The following is a 19,902-nucleotide window of genomic DNA, read 5'->3' as shown; positions in this document are numbered from 1 at the left end:
GGAGAGAGGAGGAGATGGAGATTGTGCTGGACATATGTTGTCATTTCCGACCAGTAACTACATATATATCTCTGGCCACTGGAATCCAACATCTCATATTTAGGTGGAGCTCAGTTCCCCCATAGTGAGGATCTGTGACGCAGGCAGCTGTGATCACATGACAGCTGGCCGCATGAATACAGTGCCCTATGCTGGCAATAGGTGTACAACCTTCTGCTTGATGCCAGTTGGTGACAAAGTGACAGAGTTACAACATTCATCAAAAACGTACAGGTACAGCTTCACCCGATATTTATGTCCGAAAATAGATATAACTACCCAAAAATAAAAAATTACTATGCTTAAATATTAACAAAAATACAAATATATGAAAAGGTTATATATTAGCTGCGGAGTCCCCCTCTCTCTGTACAGGCGGAGGAGATCTTTATGTACATATTTATTCAAATGCCCAAATCTCTATGTCCTGCACAATGAAGTCCTCTTTCTTAGAAAGCAGAGTATTCTCAAACGTTTTGCATGAGTGACTCCTCCCATGGTAGAGATCACCGTCCAGCCACAGCGCAAACTCCCCTCTGAAACAATAAAAGTGGACATGTTAAAGAGGTTCTGACTCTGCAAACAGATTAGTTTGTAAAATAACTCATTCTGGTTGAGTCCTTAGTGCATGTAATGAACTAAAACATCTTTTCCAATTCCAAAAATACCAGCATAATCTCCTCCTTTTCACAGTCATGTCTTCTAGCAGCGCCACTTCCCTCCATCTCATCTTTCAGCATGGCCACTTCCCCTTCACTTCTTCCAGCACAGCGACTCCTCTGAATCTCCCTTTTGCAGAACAACCATGCCCCTCCCTCTCTTCTATCAGCACAACCATGCCCCCCCCCCCTCTCTGTACAGCCAATCCCCTCCCTCTCTCAGCACATCCAATCCCCTCCCTCTCCCAGTACAGCCAATCTCCTCCCTCTCCCAGTACAGCCAATCCCCTCCCTCTCCCAGTACAGCCAATCCCCTCCCTCTCCCAGCACAGCCAATCCTCCCTCAGCGCAGACAATCCCCTCCCTCTCTTCCAGCACAGCTACTTCTTTCCATCTCCTCAGCACAGCCAATCCCTTTTCTCTGCTCTTCCAGCATAGCCAATTCCCTCCCTCTCCTCTTCCAGCACAGTGAATTAGTGATGGGAAGTCTGGCTCTTTTCAATGAATCGATTTAATAAAAAAAAGAACCGGATCATGAACCAAATCAATTGATTCATTTCACTGGGAAGGGAGTGGTTAGCAGTAACTCTTGCTAGTCACTCCCCTCCCCTGCTAATTGGCCCAGACATTAATTATTCCTCCTCCTGGCTCCTTCTCCTTCAGCTGTGTGTGTGGGTCCTTTTCCACTAGCTGCATTTTTTTGTCAAAAATGTAAAACGCATGCGTTTGCCGATTCTTAAGGGTGCTTTCGCATTAGACAACGCATGCAGGAGCAGTTTCCCACACGCGTTGAATAGCCTGCAGCGTGTCGTCGGGATGTTGCGGTGCGACGCTGAGTAGCGGCAGTAGTGATTAATTAACCTGACGGAAAAACACCGATTCCCGGCGATAAAAAGCTCACGGGTGTGTCGTACCGCAACGCATCGAAACGCAACGGGTGTGAAAGGGAAAATGAAAGTCTATGGACTTTCATTTTACCTTGGTTAACGCAAAGTTTCAACTTTGCGTTGAAATGCCGAAAAAGGGCTCTAGTGTGAATGAGCCCTAAGCGCAGCCTGTTTAAAATAATCCTGGGTGGCCTTTTTCACTGGTGCGTTACGATTTAAAAAAAAAAAACGCAAATGCACGTCTGTGTGATGATGCGTTTTGCGTTTCAATGTAAAGTATAGGAACACATGAAAAACGCAACAAAAAAAAACGCATCACAGAAAACTCACATCAAAATAGGTCAAAAACGCAAACGCATAAAAAACGCACAACAAAATTGGTCAAGTTTTCCGTTTTGCAGGGGTAAAGGACCCTGTGCACTTGCAGTTCCTGTCTCATCCACTGAACTAATTCGGTTCAGTGTGACGAGTCAGATCACTCAACTCACAGGAAAGAACCGGCTCAAATGAAGCAATTACTCATAAACTGGACATTACTACAGCGAATACCTCTTCCTCTCCTCTTCTAACCCAGCTATTCACTTATATTTCCTCTTCCAGCACACACATTTCCTTTCCTGAATAATTATAGTCCATACAAACCATAGCCATCTCTGCCTTTTCACCTGCAAGTTTCACCCTGTCTCTTAAAAGGGATACTGTAGGGGGGGGGGGGGGGGGGGGGTCGGGGGAAAATGAGTTGAACTTACCCGGGGCTTCTAACGGTCCCCCGCAGACGCCCTGTGTCCGCGCAATCACTCACCGATGCTCCGGCCCCGCCTCCGGTTCACTTCTGGAATTTCAGACTTTAAAGTTTGAAAACCACTGCGCCTGCGTTGCCATGTCCTCAATCGTGCTGATGTCAACAGGAGCGTACTGCGCAGACACAGACCATACTGGGCCTGCGCAGTATGCTCCTGGTGACATCAGCGGGCTCGAGGACACGGCAACGCAGGCGCAGTGGTTTTCAGACTTTAAAGTCTGAAATTCCAGAAGTGAACCGGAGGCGGGGCTGGAGCATTGGTGAGCAGCTGCGTGGGCACAGGATGCCTGCGGTGGACCATTAGAAGCCTCAGGTAACTTCAACTCATTTTCCCCCGACCCCCCTACAGTATCCCTTTAAGCGTTTTTATTAAAGAGGAACTGTAACATGAAAAGATCCCCTGGGGGGTACTCACCTCGGGTGGGGGAAGCCTCCGTATCCTAATGAGGCTTCCCACGCCGTCCTCCATCCGTCAGGGGTCTCGCTGCAGCCCTCCGTGGAGTCCGGGCAGTGGTGACGTCAATATTTACCTTCCTGGCTCCTGCGCAGGCGCTCTGACGGCTGTCGGCTCCGAACTACACGGAAATACCCGATCGCCGTCGGGTCTGCTCCACTGCGCAAGTTTCCTGCGCAGTAGAGCGGACCCGAATGAGATCGGGTATTTCCGTGTAGTTCGGAACGGAAAGCCGCCACAGCGCCCCCGCTGGAGCCAGCAAAGGTAAATATTGAACTGACAGTCGGCACAGTCGCCGGCTGTTCGGAGGGCTGCGGCGAAACCCCCGTGGGACAGAGGACGGCGTGGGAAGCCTCATTAGGATCCGGAGGCTTCCCCCACCCGAGGTGAGTACCCCCCAGGGGATCTTTTTAATGTTACAGAGTCTCTTTAAGAGGGCTTATTTGATTCTTTTTAGTCCCCTACTCATTCCTAGAAGTTGTGGTTCACCATCAGCTTGCTGGTTAAACTATAACCCTGTTCAGTTTTAAAATCTACTATAAACTATTAGTTTAAAAGTGAAGTTTACTGCCTTATTTGACAAGTGATTTTTACAGTAGAATTTGTTTTTGAATGCTGGTTAGGAGAGATTAATACCCGAGATGAACACACAGTCAAGTCACATAATTATGACCACCACCACCTACCTCTGAGGTCAGGGATGGACAGGCATTGAATGAATACTCGTTTCTAGCACAGGTTTCATGGGTATATAAGGGGGAATAGCTATTTCAGATAATATACTTGATAATGAAAAAGGCAGGATCACCCGCTGCCGTGCCAAAGTCGGCTGCATTTCGGGAAACAATCCAGTTTGTGAGGTGTTCATGGCCTGTTGTGGTTAAAGTATACTGTGCGTGAATTAAACTTTTTCGATGACCTGACGTAACTAAGGGAGCAAGAGCCATTGATGCGAGGGGTGAACGTCGGGTAACTGACACGTGGGCTAACGTGGAGCAACACAGTGTCCAAATAATCAAGGGAACTTCCAGATGTGTGTCCAAACTGTGAGGCAAACCGTATTAAAGATAGAGCACCAGAGCGGGTGGCCAGTGACGGCACCCAAACTCACAAGACTTCATTGCAAGACAAAGCTGCAATCTACACGAAAGCAAAGACAGTGGTCTTAAATGTTAAAGGACCACTATCGAGAAAAAAGTAGGAAGTTAAAATCTGACAGAACCGACCAGTCCATCTCTTCATGGGGGATTCTGAGACAGTGAGCACACTTGTGTCTCAATTTTCTGTGTGCTTTTTTCTGCGTATGTTTTCTGCACACAAAAGTGTGTTTCTATTTAAAAAAAAAAGCGCACATTTTTTTTTCACAGCAGCTAATGTAATTGATACAGAAAACTGACAAAATGTGCAGAATCATGCAAAATGTCAGTTTTTTTTCTGTGCGCGAAAAACAAGAAAACTGAAGCGAGGAAAATTATTTAAAATAAACAGATGACGTAGCTGCAAATGAATATTATATACTCACTGTCAGTTCCTCTCAGAGGCTCACTATTTTCTTCTGACAGTGATCCCTTCCAGTTCTGACAATATTTTGTCAGAAGTGAAATATACCAGTTGCTGTCAGTTACATATCAGCTGCTGTCAGTAACAACTGAATGTGTAAGGTAATGTCCATGTTTCCCTATGGCTCATGTGGGCGATATTACAGTTTAATAGTGTGCTGACCAGGAAGCTGTTATGGGGGTAATGGCCATTTTTAAAATGGAGGACGGAGAATTCCATTGATCACAGTGGACAAACAAGACGCAGGAGAGGAGAAAGATTGAGGAGTAGACTTCACAGGAGGCAAGTATGACTTGTGTATGGTTATTTTGACTTTATTTTCAGTTCAGGTTCTCTTTAAGTGTGAACTAGCCCATTGATTAACATGAGTTCTCAGTTAGGCCTCGTTCAGACTATGCACGCTGCCGTGCGCATTTTGGCTGCGCGTAGTGTGCGATACGCAAGAACGGTAGAAGGGTATAGACAGCCCTTCTAACGTTCCCATCACATGCGCTGTGTGATGCGCTATCGTGCTGCTACTTGCATTTTCGGGAATCGCAGTGCAGATTCCATTCACTGTGCTGAATGGGATCTGCAGCGCACAGTAGCGCAGATGGCGAATGATCGTATGCGTTGCTTTCCAATCGCACAGCCATCTGAGCTGAATGAATGGAACGAGCCCTTATTCTGTGCAGAAAATGCGTATGAAATCTGTTTGTTCCCTGCCTCTGAGGCCTTGTTTCCATCCGTCCGCTTCTCAGCAACACGTATCAATCTGTAACATTGAAGTGCCGATAAAAAGCGGACAGTAGCGCACACATGGAAAAAGGCCTCAGGGTTTTCTTTGTTTTCAACAGCATTTCCTGAACAGCAGTTGCAAAGTCTAACAGACAAAATAGTGTGCAAGTGAGTAGGGAGGCTGGCTGGTATCTTACTATTTTGGCAGTTAAACCTGCTGTTCAGGAAATGCTGTTTAAAACAAAATAAACCCTGAGAATCCCTGAGGAGATGGATTGGCCCAAAACCTGTCAGTTCTGTCAGATTTTAACCGCCTGCTTTTTTGGGCGATAGTGGTCCTTTAAACTTTACTAAATGGATAGATGTGGGGAATAGGCGTGACTTTGCCGAGAACACTCAGCAACCAGCAGCGAACATATAGAAGCTGGTAGCAGAACAGTAATGGTGCGAGGAATGACTTCTTGGAATAGTCATTGATATCTATGGAACACAGGGGTGTGTAACTATAAATCATGCCCCCCCCCCCCCCAATGGTCACACCCTTACCTCTCCTTGTAACTCTCAAAGCCTGGGGGCCCATCTCACAAGGGTCATAAAACAAGTGCGGCCATCATGAGCGTCATACCCATAACAAGAGTAGCCATAAAAACACCTGATGTGAAGGATGGACCCCTTTATTGGAAGGAGTGAAGTAGTAGTTGGGGGCCCCCTTACCGCTCTGGGCCCCCTGCGGTTGCAGGGGCTGCTCCCCTGTAGTTATGCCCTTGGGAACACACACAACTGATACGGGCATCTCTCCCTTCTTGTCAATTAAAGGATACCCGAGGTGACGTGTGACATGATGAGATAGACATGTGTATGTACAGTGCATAGTACACAAATAACTAGGCTGTGTTCCTTTTTTTCTTTCTGTGCCTGAAAGTGTTAAATATCAGGTATGTAAGTGGCTGACTCAGTCCTGACTACACTGTGGCCATAATGATAAGAAATTCCCTTTTTATCTCTTTCTTGCTCTCAGAAGCCATTTTCTGCTAGAAAAGCGTTTTCTAGTTGGAAATTCTTATCAGTGAGGGTCACACTGTAGTCACTTCCTGTCTGAGTCAGGACCGAGTCAGCCACTTACATACCTGATATTTAACGCTTTCATGTAGAAAAGGAAAAAAAAAGGAACACAGCATAGTTATTTGTGTGCTAGGCACTGTGCATACACATGACTATCTCATGTTACATGTCACTTCGGGTATCCTTCAAGTACACCAGTATATGTTGGTGGTCTTTCCCATGTCAGATGGGATCTTTCAACAGGACGATGCAAGATATTTGACCACCAGAACTGTTCATGAATGGTTCAGCTCCTCTCAGTTTGTGGCTGCTGTCCATGCTGGCAGAGGCATTTCTTTAGACTTTAGCAGGCGGTCATAACAATGTGTTGGAATGTACAAAACAGATTTCCATACTATGACGTCAGGGTCAGATTCAGCGTGGACAGGAAGTTGTCGGCACTACTGTGAACAGCCTGTTCACTATAAGAGCCAGCAGGACAGGTGAGACGTTTGTCTTGTATATATGGCCGTGAGGCTATGCTACATTAATAATATGAATGTATTTTAATTTGATGTTTTGCACTACTACACTTATCCCAATGAAGCCCCCAAAAAGTTATGGAGATGAAACATGTTGAGCTAGGTAGAGGGTGGTGGTGTGTTTGAATATTATTTATTATTATTATTATTGATTTATAAAGCGCCAACATATTCCGTGGCGCTGTACAAAGTAAGAAACAAACATGGGGTACATAATACAGACAATGGTCTACACTAATATACAAGATCCAAAATTAGTGACAAAATACAAAAAATGATACAGCATACAGAATACAAAATACAGAAGTGGTAATGACAGTGATAAAAGTAACATGATGAATAAAATGTATAATGATTTCCAAGACACAAAAGGGGGAGAGAGCCCTGCCCTTGCGAGCTTACAATCTAAAGGGAATGGGGGGAAACAAGAGGAGGGGTAGTATACGTTAAAAAAATATATAAAGGCAGTGTGTTTTAGGATATCTAGTAGGAGTGCAATTTGGTCTTAGGACAAAGGGAAGTGGCTTAAGGTAGCTCTTATGCTTGTCGGAACAAATTAGTTTTTAGAGAGCGTTTAAAAGTAAAGGTTGGCGAGTGACAGATGTGTTGTGGGAGGGGATTCCAGAGAAGGTGTGAAGCGCGTGCAAAATCTTGTAAGCAGGAATGTGAGGAGGCGATTCTAGAGGAGGACAACAGAAGATCGTGTGCAGATCTGAGATTGCGATTGGGTTTGTATCTGGAAACGAGTGATGATATGTACCGGGGAGAGAGATTGTGGCGAGCTTTGTAGATTAGGGTTAGGAGTTTGAATTGGATCCTCTGGTTAATTGGCAGCCAGTGAAGAGCTTGACAGAGAGGAGCAGCAGAGGAAGATCGAGAAGAAAGATAAATGAGACGAGCAACTGAGTTCAGTACCGACTGGAGCGGGGCCAGTTCGTTTGAAGGTAGTCTACAAAGTAGTACGTTGCAGTAGTCCAGACGAGAAATTATAAGAGCATGTATTAACATTTTGGTTGCGTCTTGAGTGAGAAAGGGACGGATGCGAGATATATTTTTGAGTTGGAGATGGCAGGAGCTGGTTATGGAGTTAAGATGAGGAATAAAAGAGAGAGAAGAGTTGAATATTACCCCCAAGCACCGTGCTTTGGGAACTGAAGTGATGGGAGTGTTATTAACATTTATAGTTACTTCAGGCAGAGAGGTGGCCAGAGACGGTGGAAAAATTATTAGTTCCGTTTTACTCATATTAAGTTTTAGGAAGCGAGAGGACATGAAGGAGGATATAGCAGACAAGCAGTCAGGAACACGTTTGAGGAGGGAGTTAAGGTCTGGGTCCGAGAGGTACAGTTGCGTATCCTCTGCATACAGGTGGTATTGAAAACCGAATGAGTTGATTAAGTCACCAAGACCATGCATGTAGATGGAAAAGAGGAGGGGACCAAGGAAAGAGCCTTGAGGAACCCCGACAGACAAAGCATGAGGAGAAGAGATCTGATCTGAGTAGGAGACTGTGAAGGACCTTCCAGAGAGGTAGGAAGATAACCATGTGAGAGCAAGGCCCTTTATTCCTACATTTGAAAGTATTTGTAAGAGCAAGGTGTGGTCGACCGTATCGAATGCTGATGACAGATCAAGGAGGAGTATGGAGAATTGACCTTTGGATTTGGCTGTAAGGAGGTCATTGGCCACTTTGGTAAGGCCCGTTTCCGTGGAGTGGTTGGAGCGAAAGCCAGACTGGAACTGATCAAGTAGGGAGTTAGCTGATAAATAATGGCTTAATTCTGCATGTATGTGGTGTTCAATTAGTTTGGATGCAAATGGGAAAAGTGAGACTGGGCGGTAGATGGCGAGTGTGGTAGGATCTAGAGATGGTTTTTTAAGTAGTGGTGTCACAACAGCCTTTTTGAGTGGCGACGGAAAGATGCCAGTGGAGAGGGACAGGTTAAATAGCGATGTTAGTGCAGGCATGAGAGATGGGGATAGCTGCGGAATGAAATGGGAGGGAATAGGATCCAAAGAACAAGTGGTTAGATTAGCTTTGGATATTATAGAGGAGAGAGAATGTTCAGAGAGTGTAGAGAAGGCAGTTAGAGAGCAGTCAATGAGAGGTGTGGAGGTGGGATTTGAGGGTTTGCGTGGAGAATTCACTTCTGAGTATCAGTGAAGTATGTTGCAAATTCTTCAGCTGATAAGCAAGATGAAGAAGGAGGAGGAGGGGGGGGGATGGAGAACGGAGTTGAAGGTGCTAAACAAGAGTTTTGGATTGTGTACTTGGGCGGATATTAGGGAGGAAAATAGGACTGTTTTGCCACAGAGAGTGCGTTTCTGAAGTTGTTCAAGGCTATTTTATATGAGATGAAGTCCTCATTGGTGTTACTTTGCCTCCAACGCCTTTCCGCTGCTCTAGAGCATCTTTTTAACTGTTTAGTGTCTTTGGTCATCCAGGGTTGGCGACTGACACGGTGAGGGCGGACATTGACGAGGGGGGCGAAGTCATCCATGACTTTTGTAATGGAGCGGTTGTAGTGTATAGCATATACATATGCATGCATTTTATGTGAGTTAACCTCCCTGGCGTTATGATTATTTCCAGATTTAGGGTCTAAAAGTTGTGCAAGATTTCACAAGCTTTTAGACCCCAAAAACAAAGAAAAAAAAAAAACATACCACAGAGAGATCTGCAGCAGCTCCTGCATATAACTCACTCAGGCACGGGATTACCGCTCTGAGCTGCGGATTTCAGTCCTGAGCCTGACTCGGGTTTATCGCTAAGGAGGTTAAAGGGGTACTCTACAACCAGTGTTTTGTATGTTTTCAGCATATTGTTCAGAATCTGTACTAAAACAGAAAGACAACAATTACCCTCCTCCTCCGAACGCCAGAGAGTCCATGTCACCTTTGATAAAGAACATGTTGTCCCCTGTCCATTTAAACACCTAAGAAAAGAAACACAAGTTACTGCAACCCCAAACATCCCAATGTTGTGTGTATACATAATGATGTGATGTCTGATCTCTCCCCAAGCCACCTCCACCAATCATGTAACAGCTCCTATGTAGGCCAAAGATATCATTACATCTTATCAGCAATACACAGAGCACATGGTGACCTCTATTCAACCATCAGGAAGCCAATAAACTGATTACCAGTTTCAAGCCTGAGGCAGTATCCTTACTCCATTCACAAATGGCAGTTGTCCAGAAGCCAGTGTTGGAGGGACAGCAGTGCAGCCCAGGCAGCTGCATGAGTGGCTACTGTAGTAGTGGCTGAATGGAGTAATGGTTAAGGGCTCTGCCTCTGACACAGGAGACCAGGATTTGAATCTCGGCTCTGCCTGTTCAGTAAGCCAGCACCTATTCAGTAGGAGACCTTGGGCCAGTCTCCCTAACACTGCTACTGCCTATAGAGCGCGTCCTAGTGGCTGCAGCTCTGGTGCTTTGAGTCCACCAGGAGAAAAGCGCGATATAAATGTTCTGTGTCTGTTTGTTGTTTGTTACTGTACTCTTAGTGCAATATCCAACCTTCATACAGGTTGTGCTGCACCCCTCCCCCAGAGACTCTAGTGAGGGTCCAACTGCACCAATGCATAGCAGAAAGATCCGGAATAGACCAGACAAATAACATTTATATTGCGCTTCTCTCCTGGTGGACTCAAAGCGTCAGAGCAGCAGCCACTTGGGCGTGCTCTATAGGCGGTGTTAGGGAGTCTAGCCCAAGGTCTCCTTACTGATTAGGTTCTGGCTTACTGAACAGGAAGAGCCAAAATTTCGAACCCTGATCTCCTGTGTCAGAGGCAGAGCCCTTATACACATCCAGCCACCATAGAATGGCATATTATCTTGTGCTACCACATTGTTAACCTCCTTACCCCTTCCGCCGGACATCGCTCCACTGCCCCTCCTCTCATCGGCATAGAAACAGTATCTATTGCTCTGGTATAATCAGAGACAAATGTCTGCACAACGCTTTGTCATCTGGAGCATCGAGCTGGATCCTGATGGGCGGCACTAATTAAAGGTGTGTACATACCTCTACACTTTATTGCACTATGAATGTACCCTTTCTGTCTATACTGCATTCAGGGTGTGCATTCCATTTTTTACGATTGTAAATAGCATCCAAACATCATGCTCAGGGCCGGTTCGCCCATGAGGCAGGGTGAGGTGGGTTCCTCAGGCGGCAAAGAGCCGGGGGAGAGGCCTGGCCGTGGGGGGCGGCCACTGAGCTGCAGGGTGTAGCGGGCAGGAAGGGGGTATTGAGCACAGTGGATGGGAGGGGGCTCGGATCCCCCCCTTACCTGGGTCCCCCAATCTGCCCTCCCCCTCTAGCTTTTAACTGCAGCAGCGAGCGTTGTAATAGGAAGCAGCGGGCGGGGATAACTCACCTCTTTCGCGTTCCACTGTATTGTGGACGGCATTGCAGGAAGTGACTAGACTGGAAGGCATGCGGGAACGTGGTAGAGGCGAGTCATCCATGCCCGCTGCCTCCTATTACAACGCTCACTGCTGCAGTTAAAAGCTGGAGGGGGAGCGCAGATCAGGGGACCCAGGTGAGGGGGGTCCGGCCTCCCTCCACACCGCTGTGCCCAATACCCCCTCCCCGCCACTGTGCCCAATACCCCCTTTCTGCCCGCAACCCCCTTCCAGCTCAGCGGCCCCCGCACCCACGGCTTGGGGTGGGGGGATGGTCTCTAACAAGTTTGTCTCAGGAGGCAAAAAGTCTAGAACCTGCTCTGATCATGCTCCTTATTAACCTCCTTGGCGGTAACCCCGAACGTAGTTCGGGGTAAGCCGCGCAGGAGGTTTTCTCCGGCCATGCTGGGCCAATTTGTTTAATTTTTTTTTAGCACTTTGCTAGCTGCGTCAGCACACCGATCGCTGCCGCCCCGCGCACGATCGCCGCTATCCGTCGCGCCGCGCCCCCTCCCCCAGACCCCGTGCGCTGCCTGGCCAATCAGTGCCAGGCAGCACTGAGGGGTGGTTCGGGTCTCCCAATGACGTCCCGACGCCGGTGACGTCATCCCGCCCCGTCGCCATGGCGACTGGGGAAGCCCTCCAGGAAATCCCGTTCGTTGAACGGGATTTCCTGATCGGAGATCGCCGAAGGCGATCAAAAGCGGGCGGGGGAATGCCGCTGAGCAGCGGCTATCATGTAGCGAGCCCTGGGCTCGCTGCATGATATAAGAAAAAAAAATATAAAAAAAAAAACTGCTGCGCTCCCTCCTGCAGAATATTTTTTACCGCCAGGAGGGTTAATTGATGTGTATGCCCCTTTTACATTCCCAAGTGGTAAAATAAAAGAAGAATGGATTTGCATGGCTTCGACCGCTGTCTCTAAGCAATTAAGGGGTTACACTTATTGTTTCGAGTAGTGGTTACATCTGAAAGTACCCGCTGTATCAGTAAGGCAAACTGTACTTAGCAGAGCTTTCTGCATTCCTCTAGGACACCCCATTATCTTGGTGGAACTAAGGTGCGTACACGCACTACGGCCGCCAACGACAGGTCCGTCAGACCCTCCCGCTGGGCAGACTTTCAGCTGACAGTAGCGTGTGTAGTGCCACCTGTTACTAGGCCGATTATAAATTGGGCGGGATCATCACAGGATGTCCATAGGAAACAAGAAAATCAGTTACAGGGGCACTATAGCGAAAAATTGTAAAATTTAAAATATGTGCAAACAGACAAATAAGAAGTACGTTTTTACCAGAGTAAAATGAGCCATAAATTACTTTTCTCCTATGTTGCTGCCACTTACAGTAGGTAGTAGAAATCTGACAGAAGTGACTAGTTCATCTCTTCATAGGGGATTCTCAACAAAGCTTTTATTCTTTATAAAGATATTCTCTAAAAAGGATTTAAACAATGATGTTGGCCAGCCTCCATGCTTGCTACACAGTTTTTTGGCAGTTGGACAGAGCAACTACCATCCACTAAGTGCTTTTGAAAATAAATAAATCTCTGAGAATCCCTCCATGAAGAGATGGACTAGTCCAAAGCCTGTCAGGCTTCTGTCAGATTTCTACTACCTACTGTAAGTGACAGCAACATAGGAGAAAAGTAATTTATGGCTCATTTTACTCTGGAAAAAATTTACGTTTGCACATATTTTAAATTTTACAATTTTTCGCCATAATGCCCCTTTAATAAGGCACTGTAGTGACATAGTAGAATGCAGTCAAGTAAGCAGGATAAACACTAATTTTATTAGGGGGGGGGGGGGGGGAATTGCAGACTCAGAAACGCATCCTATATCTATATATTGCTGTATAGCTGTTTAGCTAAGCTGAGTTCTCCCCCCAGAGCATTCTGGGAGACCCGGTATATTTTGTACCAGTACGTATTATCCAGTAGCTGTTCATTTAACCGCAGGTTGAACCGGAAGGCGGCTCCTGCTGAAACTCAAGCGATACATGAAATACTAGTCCTATTCCACCTTCGAATTGTAGCAACTCAAGAGAAACCTGTAATTCAGCGTACGGCTATAACCGGCACCCAAATAATCGACCAGTGCATCGCGAATCAGGCACTGAGATGACCTGATCTGTTTTGTACTGGCTTTGAAACTCTCAACAAAAACATTCTGCACAGATCACCAGACAGGACTTAATACGTCACCATGTGATAGATTTCAAAATGTAAATCCAGGAGAGGAAAGATTTTACAATGGGCAAAAACTAACAAACGCCCCATACACCGCTCAACAGCGGTCTTTTATGCAGCACAATTACCAAACTACGTTTGTTGTGAAACAAGTATAAACAACCAGAAACAATTACTTGCTATTGTTCAAACAACTGATAAGACTGATAAGAAGTCAATGCAACTTATCCAGTCTTAGCAGTTATTTGAACAATAGCAAGCAACTTTTTTTGTTTTTTCTTCAACTTGTTCACAACAAACGTTGTTTGATAATTGTGCCGCATAAAAGACTGCTGTATTTAAAAAAAAGCTATTTTATTAGTTATGTTATTAACACTACGGTGACTGCAGTAACTCCTGATCAGGAGTTTATGTGCTATCAGCATAAGGACAGATTGCAGAAAAAGAGCACAATGTATAAAAGACTTGTGCAGAGCTCTATTTACTGCGCTGTAAGATTCACTTATCCTTTGTAGAGGAACACAGTGACTGGGGAATACATCTGTAGTCCGTGTGGCACCAGCAGAGATGCCAGGAATCTAGAAAGAGCACACAGAGACCAGCTACTCACCTGGAATTCGGGGCAGAATGTAAACAAGAAGGTCTCCCCAGTGCCGTAGAAGCAATCACTCACTTTAAACGGCTCCGATGCCAACGCTCCAAATATCTGTAACACAAAAAATACAGTCTGCATTCTATACTCAATACAAGGCACAGTGCAGATGCCGATATCACACAGACCACACAGTGCAGACTGGCACACTGATATCACACAGACCACACAGTGCAGAGACTGGCACACTGATATCATGCAGCCCTCACAGTGCAGAGACTGGCACACTGATATCATGCAGACCACACAGTGCAGAGACTGGCACACTGATATCATGCAGCCCTCACAGTGCAGAGACTGGCACACTGATATCATGCAGACCACACAGTGCAGAGACTGGCACACTGATATCATGCAGACCACACAGTGCAGAGACTGGCACACTGATATCATGCAGCCCTCACAGTGCAGAGACTGGCACACTGATATCATGCAGCCCTCACAGTGCAGAGACTGGCACACTGATATCATGCAGCCCTCACAGTGCAGAGACTGGCACACTGATATCATGCAGACCACACAGTGCAGAGACTGGCACACTGATATCATGCAGACCACATAGTGCAGAGACTGGCACACTGATATCATCCAGACCTCACAGTGCACAGACTGGTACACCGATATCATACAGTGCAGAGACAGGCACACTGATATGTAGACCTCCCAGCACACAGACTGGTATCATGCAGAGCTCACAGTGCAGACACTGGTACACGGATATCACGATGACCTCACAAGTATACTGATAACATTGTTTCTTCATAACCAGGACTTACAGTAGAGGGCAGAGTGGGAAGGGAAGGATTACCTGGGCATCGCTGTCTTTGACCACCATCAGAACCGGTGTGTCCAGTCCTAGCATTGTCCTGTACAGAGTCTTGAGGCTCATGCCATGCTTGGCTGTGCTGTAGGCCAGTGTCCAGGGGTAGCCGATTGTCCGAGGGGGAAGGTGCTTTGAGAGCTACAGAAAGTCACAGAACACATCTGTTCAGAGGGCAGCATCAACTGGTGTAGATACAACCCCACAATATTGCTCCCCTAGCCTGTCCTATGCTCCACCCTCTAATAGCACTTGACCGGTACAGCCTGTGTGGAGTCCATACTTCAGATCTGTCCAAACACTGAAAGAGAGAAGCACTTCTATCTTATGGAGAGCAGCTAAGAGTGGCAGCTTACTGTGTACCATAAAGAGCAGTATACTCTGCACTATGGAGAAAAAGGGGCAGGACGCGCAACCTGCTTCTGTCCAATGGAGAGGTGACGGAGACAAGAACAAGCAGTATGTGTTGTCCTATGGAAAGGGGAGAACAGCATGCTCTGTCCTATAGAGAGGGGAAAACAATCGCATGTTCTGCCCTATACAGAGGGAAAGATGGATCAGTATGCCGGGTCATATCGAGAGAGGACAAGCAACATGTTCTGTCCTATGGAGAGGGAAGGGACGACAATCATTATGCACTTCCCTATAGAGAGAGGAGGATGATCAGCATGTTCTATGGAGAGGGAAGGGACGACAATCACTATGCCCTTCCCTATAGAGAGAGAGGACAATCAGTTTGTTCATCAGTATACTCTGCCCTGCAGAGAGGGGAGGACGATCAGCATGTTCTGTTCTATGGAGAGAGGACATGAGAAGGCCCCCAGAAACTGTCTGGAGAAACTACAAGAGCAGCCAATTAAGTACTATTCAACTCAAATTACTGAAGAGGAAGCCTCATAAAGAATTTTGACTTTCAGTAATATGCAGTGTAACGGACATGCTCTCAGCATAACAGTAGCAGTTCCAGGAAAGTGCGGTACATTGTGGTATCCTTAAAGGGAACCTAAACTGAGAGGGATGTGGATTTTTCCTTTTAAAAACAATACCAGTTGCCTGGCAGCCCTGTTGCCCTTTATGGCTGCAGAAGTGGCTGAATCACACAACTGAAACAAGCATGCAGCTAAGGCCTGGTTCACATTAGCGTTCGCTGTCCGGATTCGCCTGATCGGATCCGGACCGTATACTGTACAAACGGAACGTACGTTCCGCATAGCAATGCAAAGTCTATGCGGACGTTCACATGCGTCCCTTCCGTACAGAATGGAGCCGGATCGGTTCCGGACACTTTTCCAACATGCGCTATTTTTCGGGTCCGGATCATCCGGCCCACGCACCCGGGCCGGATCCTGACCCGAACATGCGGCCATGCTGTGCAATGAGAAACGGAGGTTTCTCATCACACTGGCAATAGGACCGGATGCTTCCAGCACCGGTCCTATGCCACTTGGGGGGCCCGGACTACACGCCGGTATCCCCCATGCTTGCGGTGCCTTTCTGGCACTGCAATGTATCTAGTTCCGGCTACTTTATTGTAGCCAGAACTGATACATTCCGGATCCGCAACTGGTGGCAACTTGTGGCCACCGCAGAGACCCGTACGGTCTCATTGTGGCCCCCGGACACCTGCGGACTCGAACCGCAAGTGTGAACGGGGCCTAATCCAGTCTGACTTAATTCAGAACACCTGATCTGCATGCTTGTTGAGGGGCTGTGGCTGAAAGTATTATAGAGACACAGGATCAGCAGGAGAGTCAGGCAACTGGTATTATTGTAAAAGGAAAAATCAATATCCTTCACAGTTTAGGTTCCCTTTAAAGAAAACCTGAACTGAAAATTAAAAGTCAAAATAAGCATACACAAGTCATACTTACCTTCCATGTAATCTACTCCTCAGTGTCTTTCTCCTGTCCCGCGTCCTGTTTGTTCACTGTGATCAAAGGAATTTTCCGTCCTCCATTTTGAAAATGGCCAATACCCCATAACAGCTTTCTGGTCAGCACACAGTTAAACTGTAACATCGCCCACTTGAGCCATAGGGAAACATGGACATTACCTGGTACATCAGTTTTCCTCTCAGCAACTGATATTTTACTGACAGCAACTGATATATTTCAGATCTGACAAAATATTGTCAGAACTGGAAGGGATTAATGTCAGAAGAAAATGGTGAGCTTCTGAGAGGAACTGATGGCAAGGTAACTATGGAATGCTCATTTGAAGTTACCTAATGTGTTTATTTTAAATATTTTTACTCAGTACAGGTTCTCTTTAAAGAGAACCTGTACTGAGTAAAATTATTTAAAATAAACACATGAGGTAACTTCAAATGAACATTACATAGTTACCTTGCCATCAGTTCCTTTCAGAAGCTCACCATTTTCTTCTGACAATAATACCTTCCAGTTCTGACAACATTTTGTCAGAACTGAAATATATCAGTTGCTGTCAGTTATATATCAGTTGCTGTCAGTTATATATCAGTTGCTGTCAGTTACAGCTGAGAGGAGAACTGATGTGTCCATGTTTCCCTATGGCTCAAGTGGGCGATGTTACAGTTTAACAGTGTGCTGACCAGGAAGCTGTTATGGGGTAATAGCCATTTTCAAAATGGAGGACGGAGAATTCCATTGATCACAGTGGACAAACAGGATGCAGGAGAGAAAAAATAGATTGAGGAGTAGACTACAAAGGAGGCAAGTATGACTTGTGTATGTTAATTTTGAGACTTTTAATGTTCAGTTCAGGTTTTCATAAGCTTAGTAGTACCAGTACGGCAACTACTATACTTGAAGATATCACAATGTACTGCACTTTCCTGGAACTGACACACTCTAATAAATGGAAGAATAAAGATGCAGAGGAACACACATTCAAACAGGTAATCAGCCTCCTTTGTAGTGAAGTGCTCTATTGTATTGGCAGAGCTGCTGTTCCCGCCTGGATGATTTAGCACTGGCAATGCTCTCCCTAAGAGATTGAGAGGCCCAAAGGGGTAAGATGGTGCATTAGGAACATTGGCCAATGTTTCCCCAGTATGCACACAACACAGTCACTAGAGACCATCACCAACAATCATTTTGCATGAGGAAAATCTAGCAATGTGACTTTAGCTTTAACTACTGCTGAACAGCGATATTTATCATTTATTCTAACTGGAATGTCCAATCAAGAGAAAGACATTAGATTTCATCAGAGAAGTTCTAACCAGCATTTCTTGTAAAGGAATGCAACACAATGCAGTTTTAGTGTTAGCATATTAGTGGTATGATGGTCGCTATTTATGCTTTAGGCCCGGTGTGACAATTCTGACACTCACCTTTTCTATCTGGTCCACCTGCAGCAGCTGGCTGGGGTCACTGAGGTTCGGTCGGAAGGCCTCGGGCTCCAGGTCAGTCTTGATGTTGGTGGCCTGTTTGGAGTTGATGTCTTCTCGTGTGGTGATCTATACAGGACAGGAAAAACAGGTTATCGGAGGTCACAATACGCAGAGGCCAGCTGCCTGGGAGGAGCGCAAGTATTTGGCAGTAATTGTTGGTATGTGTTCTTCTAAAGCAAACGTGGAGCAAGTGCTTACTACCCAAGCACAACACTGTATTCCTCCCAGGAAAGGAATTTGCCATGGCATGGGTTAACCAAAGGCCAACTCATCCCAGAATGCATCGCAAGACCGCTCAGTTGGCTACAGGAACTCATGAACCAACACATCCAGACATAAATACGCCTTTGTCGAATGCAGTCTTGGTTGATGAACTCATTCTGTGGCAAATTTTATCACAACTGCAGAATATTACACACATTTGCCTGTTCTGATTCCCGTCAGATACTATGATCAAATCTGCTGGAAATCAATGCCATAAAAATGCACGATCAATAGTTTTTGCCTTACATTGATCGTATGGAAAATTATGGTCGACCGATGCTGTGACAGAAACGGCAGTTCAAACAGTGCAACGCTGTGGACCAATCCATTTTTAAATGGGTTCTGCAGTAGGAATGGATTCTTCTGAATGCGAAATATAAAATTTGCATCACTTTTTAGCAAAAGGGCTTTTGAGTCTCTTTTAGCCCCTAATATCATCCTAGTGGTTCTGGATCCCCATGAGCTATCTGAGTACTCTGTTGATTTCAATCAGAGTGGAATAAATCAAGTGGGGACACTTGGGTGGAATGGTCTAATTAACTTAATCCACCATCCCTATTTGTCCAGAAGGAATTTAAGATAAACCCCCCCCCCCCCCAAAAAAAAAAAACCAACTGATAGAAGCCAGCGGTGATTGTACAACTACAGAATCTGTATTTGTGTGCTGCTATTGTACACATACCATGTCCTGCTCCTCTAGGCAGGCTTCAGATTGGATATATTTGGACTCACAGCCATGTCTGCTAAATGGAGCTGGTCATAAAAGCAAATTCCCTGAAAGTTTGTTATTTTAGGGCTAATTGGCAACGGAGCCATCATGACAATGGCAGCTTCCTTCAGACAAGTAATCAGGGCAATACGGTGTAATGTCCGATTGCGCTGCCCGCAAGCTCCCTTCCACACTGAGTAGCACGCATGCTCAGTGTGAAGTTAATTATGCTGCTGATGGTAAAATAATAAATATATCCGCTTCCACACATCATACACTCGTCAAATTTTCAGGGTAGGGAGAGGATCCTCCGAACGACCTCTATGCCAAATTGCAGCCCCCGAGCCCCGCTGGTTCAGGAGATAGATTATAGAAACCTATCTCGGGAACCAGCGGGTCTCGAGGGCTTCAATTTGGCATAGAGGTAATTGGGGGGTTCCCTTCCCTACCCTGAAAATTTGGGGAGTGTAGGATGTTTAGAAGCAGAGATATTTAGTATTTTACCATCAGCAGCATTATGAAATAGGAACTGTGGCCGCACAGTCTCCTACTGCGCATGCGGGGCAGCACAAATCCAAAGGCAGCGTAATCTGACACAAAACCGGCAACCAGACCCAAGCCGTACAAACCCACAATTACCAGAGTGGGCACCCAAGGAATGAAGGGATCCATCTGGTTTGTGTGGAGCTACTTTTGAGCCAAATACTTGTGCACCATTAATCTGGAGAAATCGGTACTTTTCACTAAAGCAAATCTATTTAGTTCCCACATACTTCAA

At 46.0% G+C, this 19,902-nt stretch overlaps 1 protein-coding gene across 6 annotated transcripts in view; it reads right to left on the bottom strand.

Moving 5' to 3' along the window:
- Positions 1-376: 376 nt before the first annotated feature.
- OXR1 (oxidation resistance 1) overlaps positions 377-19,902 on the bottom strand; it is a 546,053-nt gene continuing 526,527 nt past the window's right edge. For all 6 annotated transcript variants that reach the window (XM_068237908.1, XM_068237907.1, XM_068237910.1 and 3 more), the window contains 5 exons: positions 18,092-18,217; positions 14,764-14,916; positions 13,914-14,009; positions 9,564-9,637; positions 377-575 (listed from right to left, as the gene is read on the bottom strand). In XM_068237908.1, the coding sequence (XP_068094009.1) occupies positions 440-575; positions 9,564-9,637; positions 13,914-14,009; positions 14,764-14,916; positions 18,092-18,217 (585 nt within the window). In that variant the 3' untranslated portion in view covers positions 377-439. The remainder of the gene's footprint in view (positions 576-9,563; positions 9,638-13,913; positions 14,010-14,763; positions 14,917-18,091; positions 18,218-19,902) is intronic.

Source organism: Hyperolius riggenbachi, chromosome 5, assembly GCF_040937935.1.
Source record: "Hyperolius riggenbachi isolate aHypRig1 chromosome 5, aHypRig1.pri, whole genome shotgun sequence".
Lineage (NCBI taxonomy): Eukaryota > Metazoa > Chordata > Amphibia > Anura > Hyperoliidae > Hyperolius > Hyperolius riggenbachi.
This window is presented reverse-complemented; position numbering and strand designations above follow the sequence as displayed.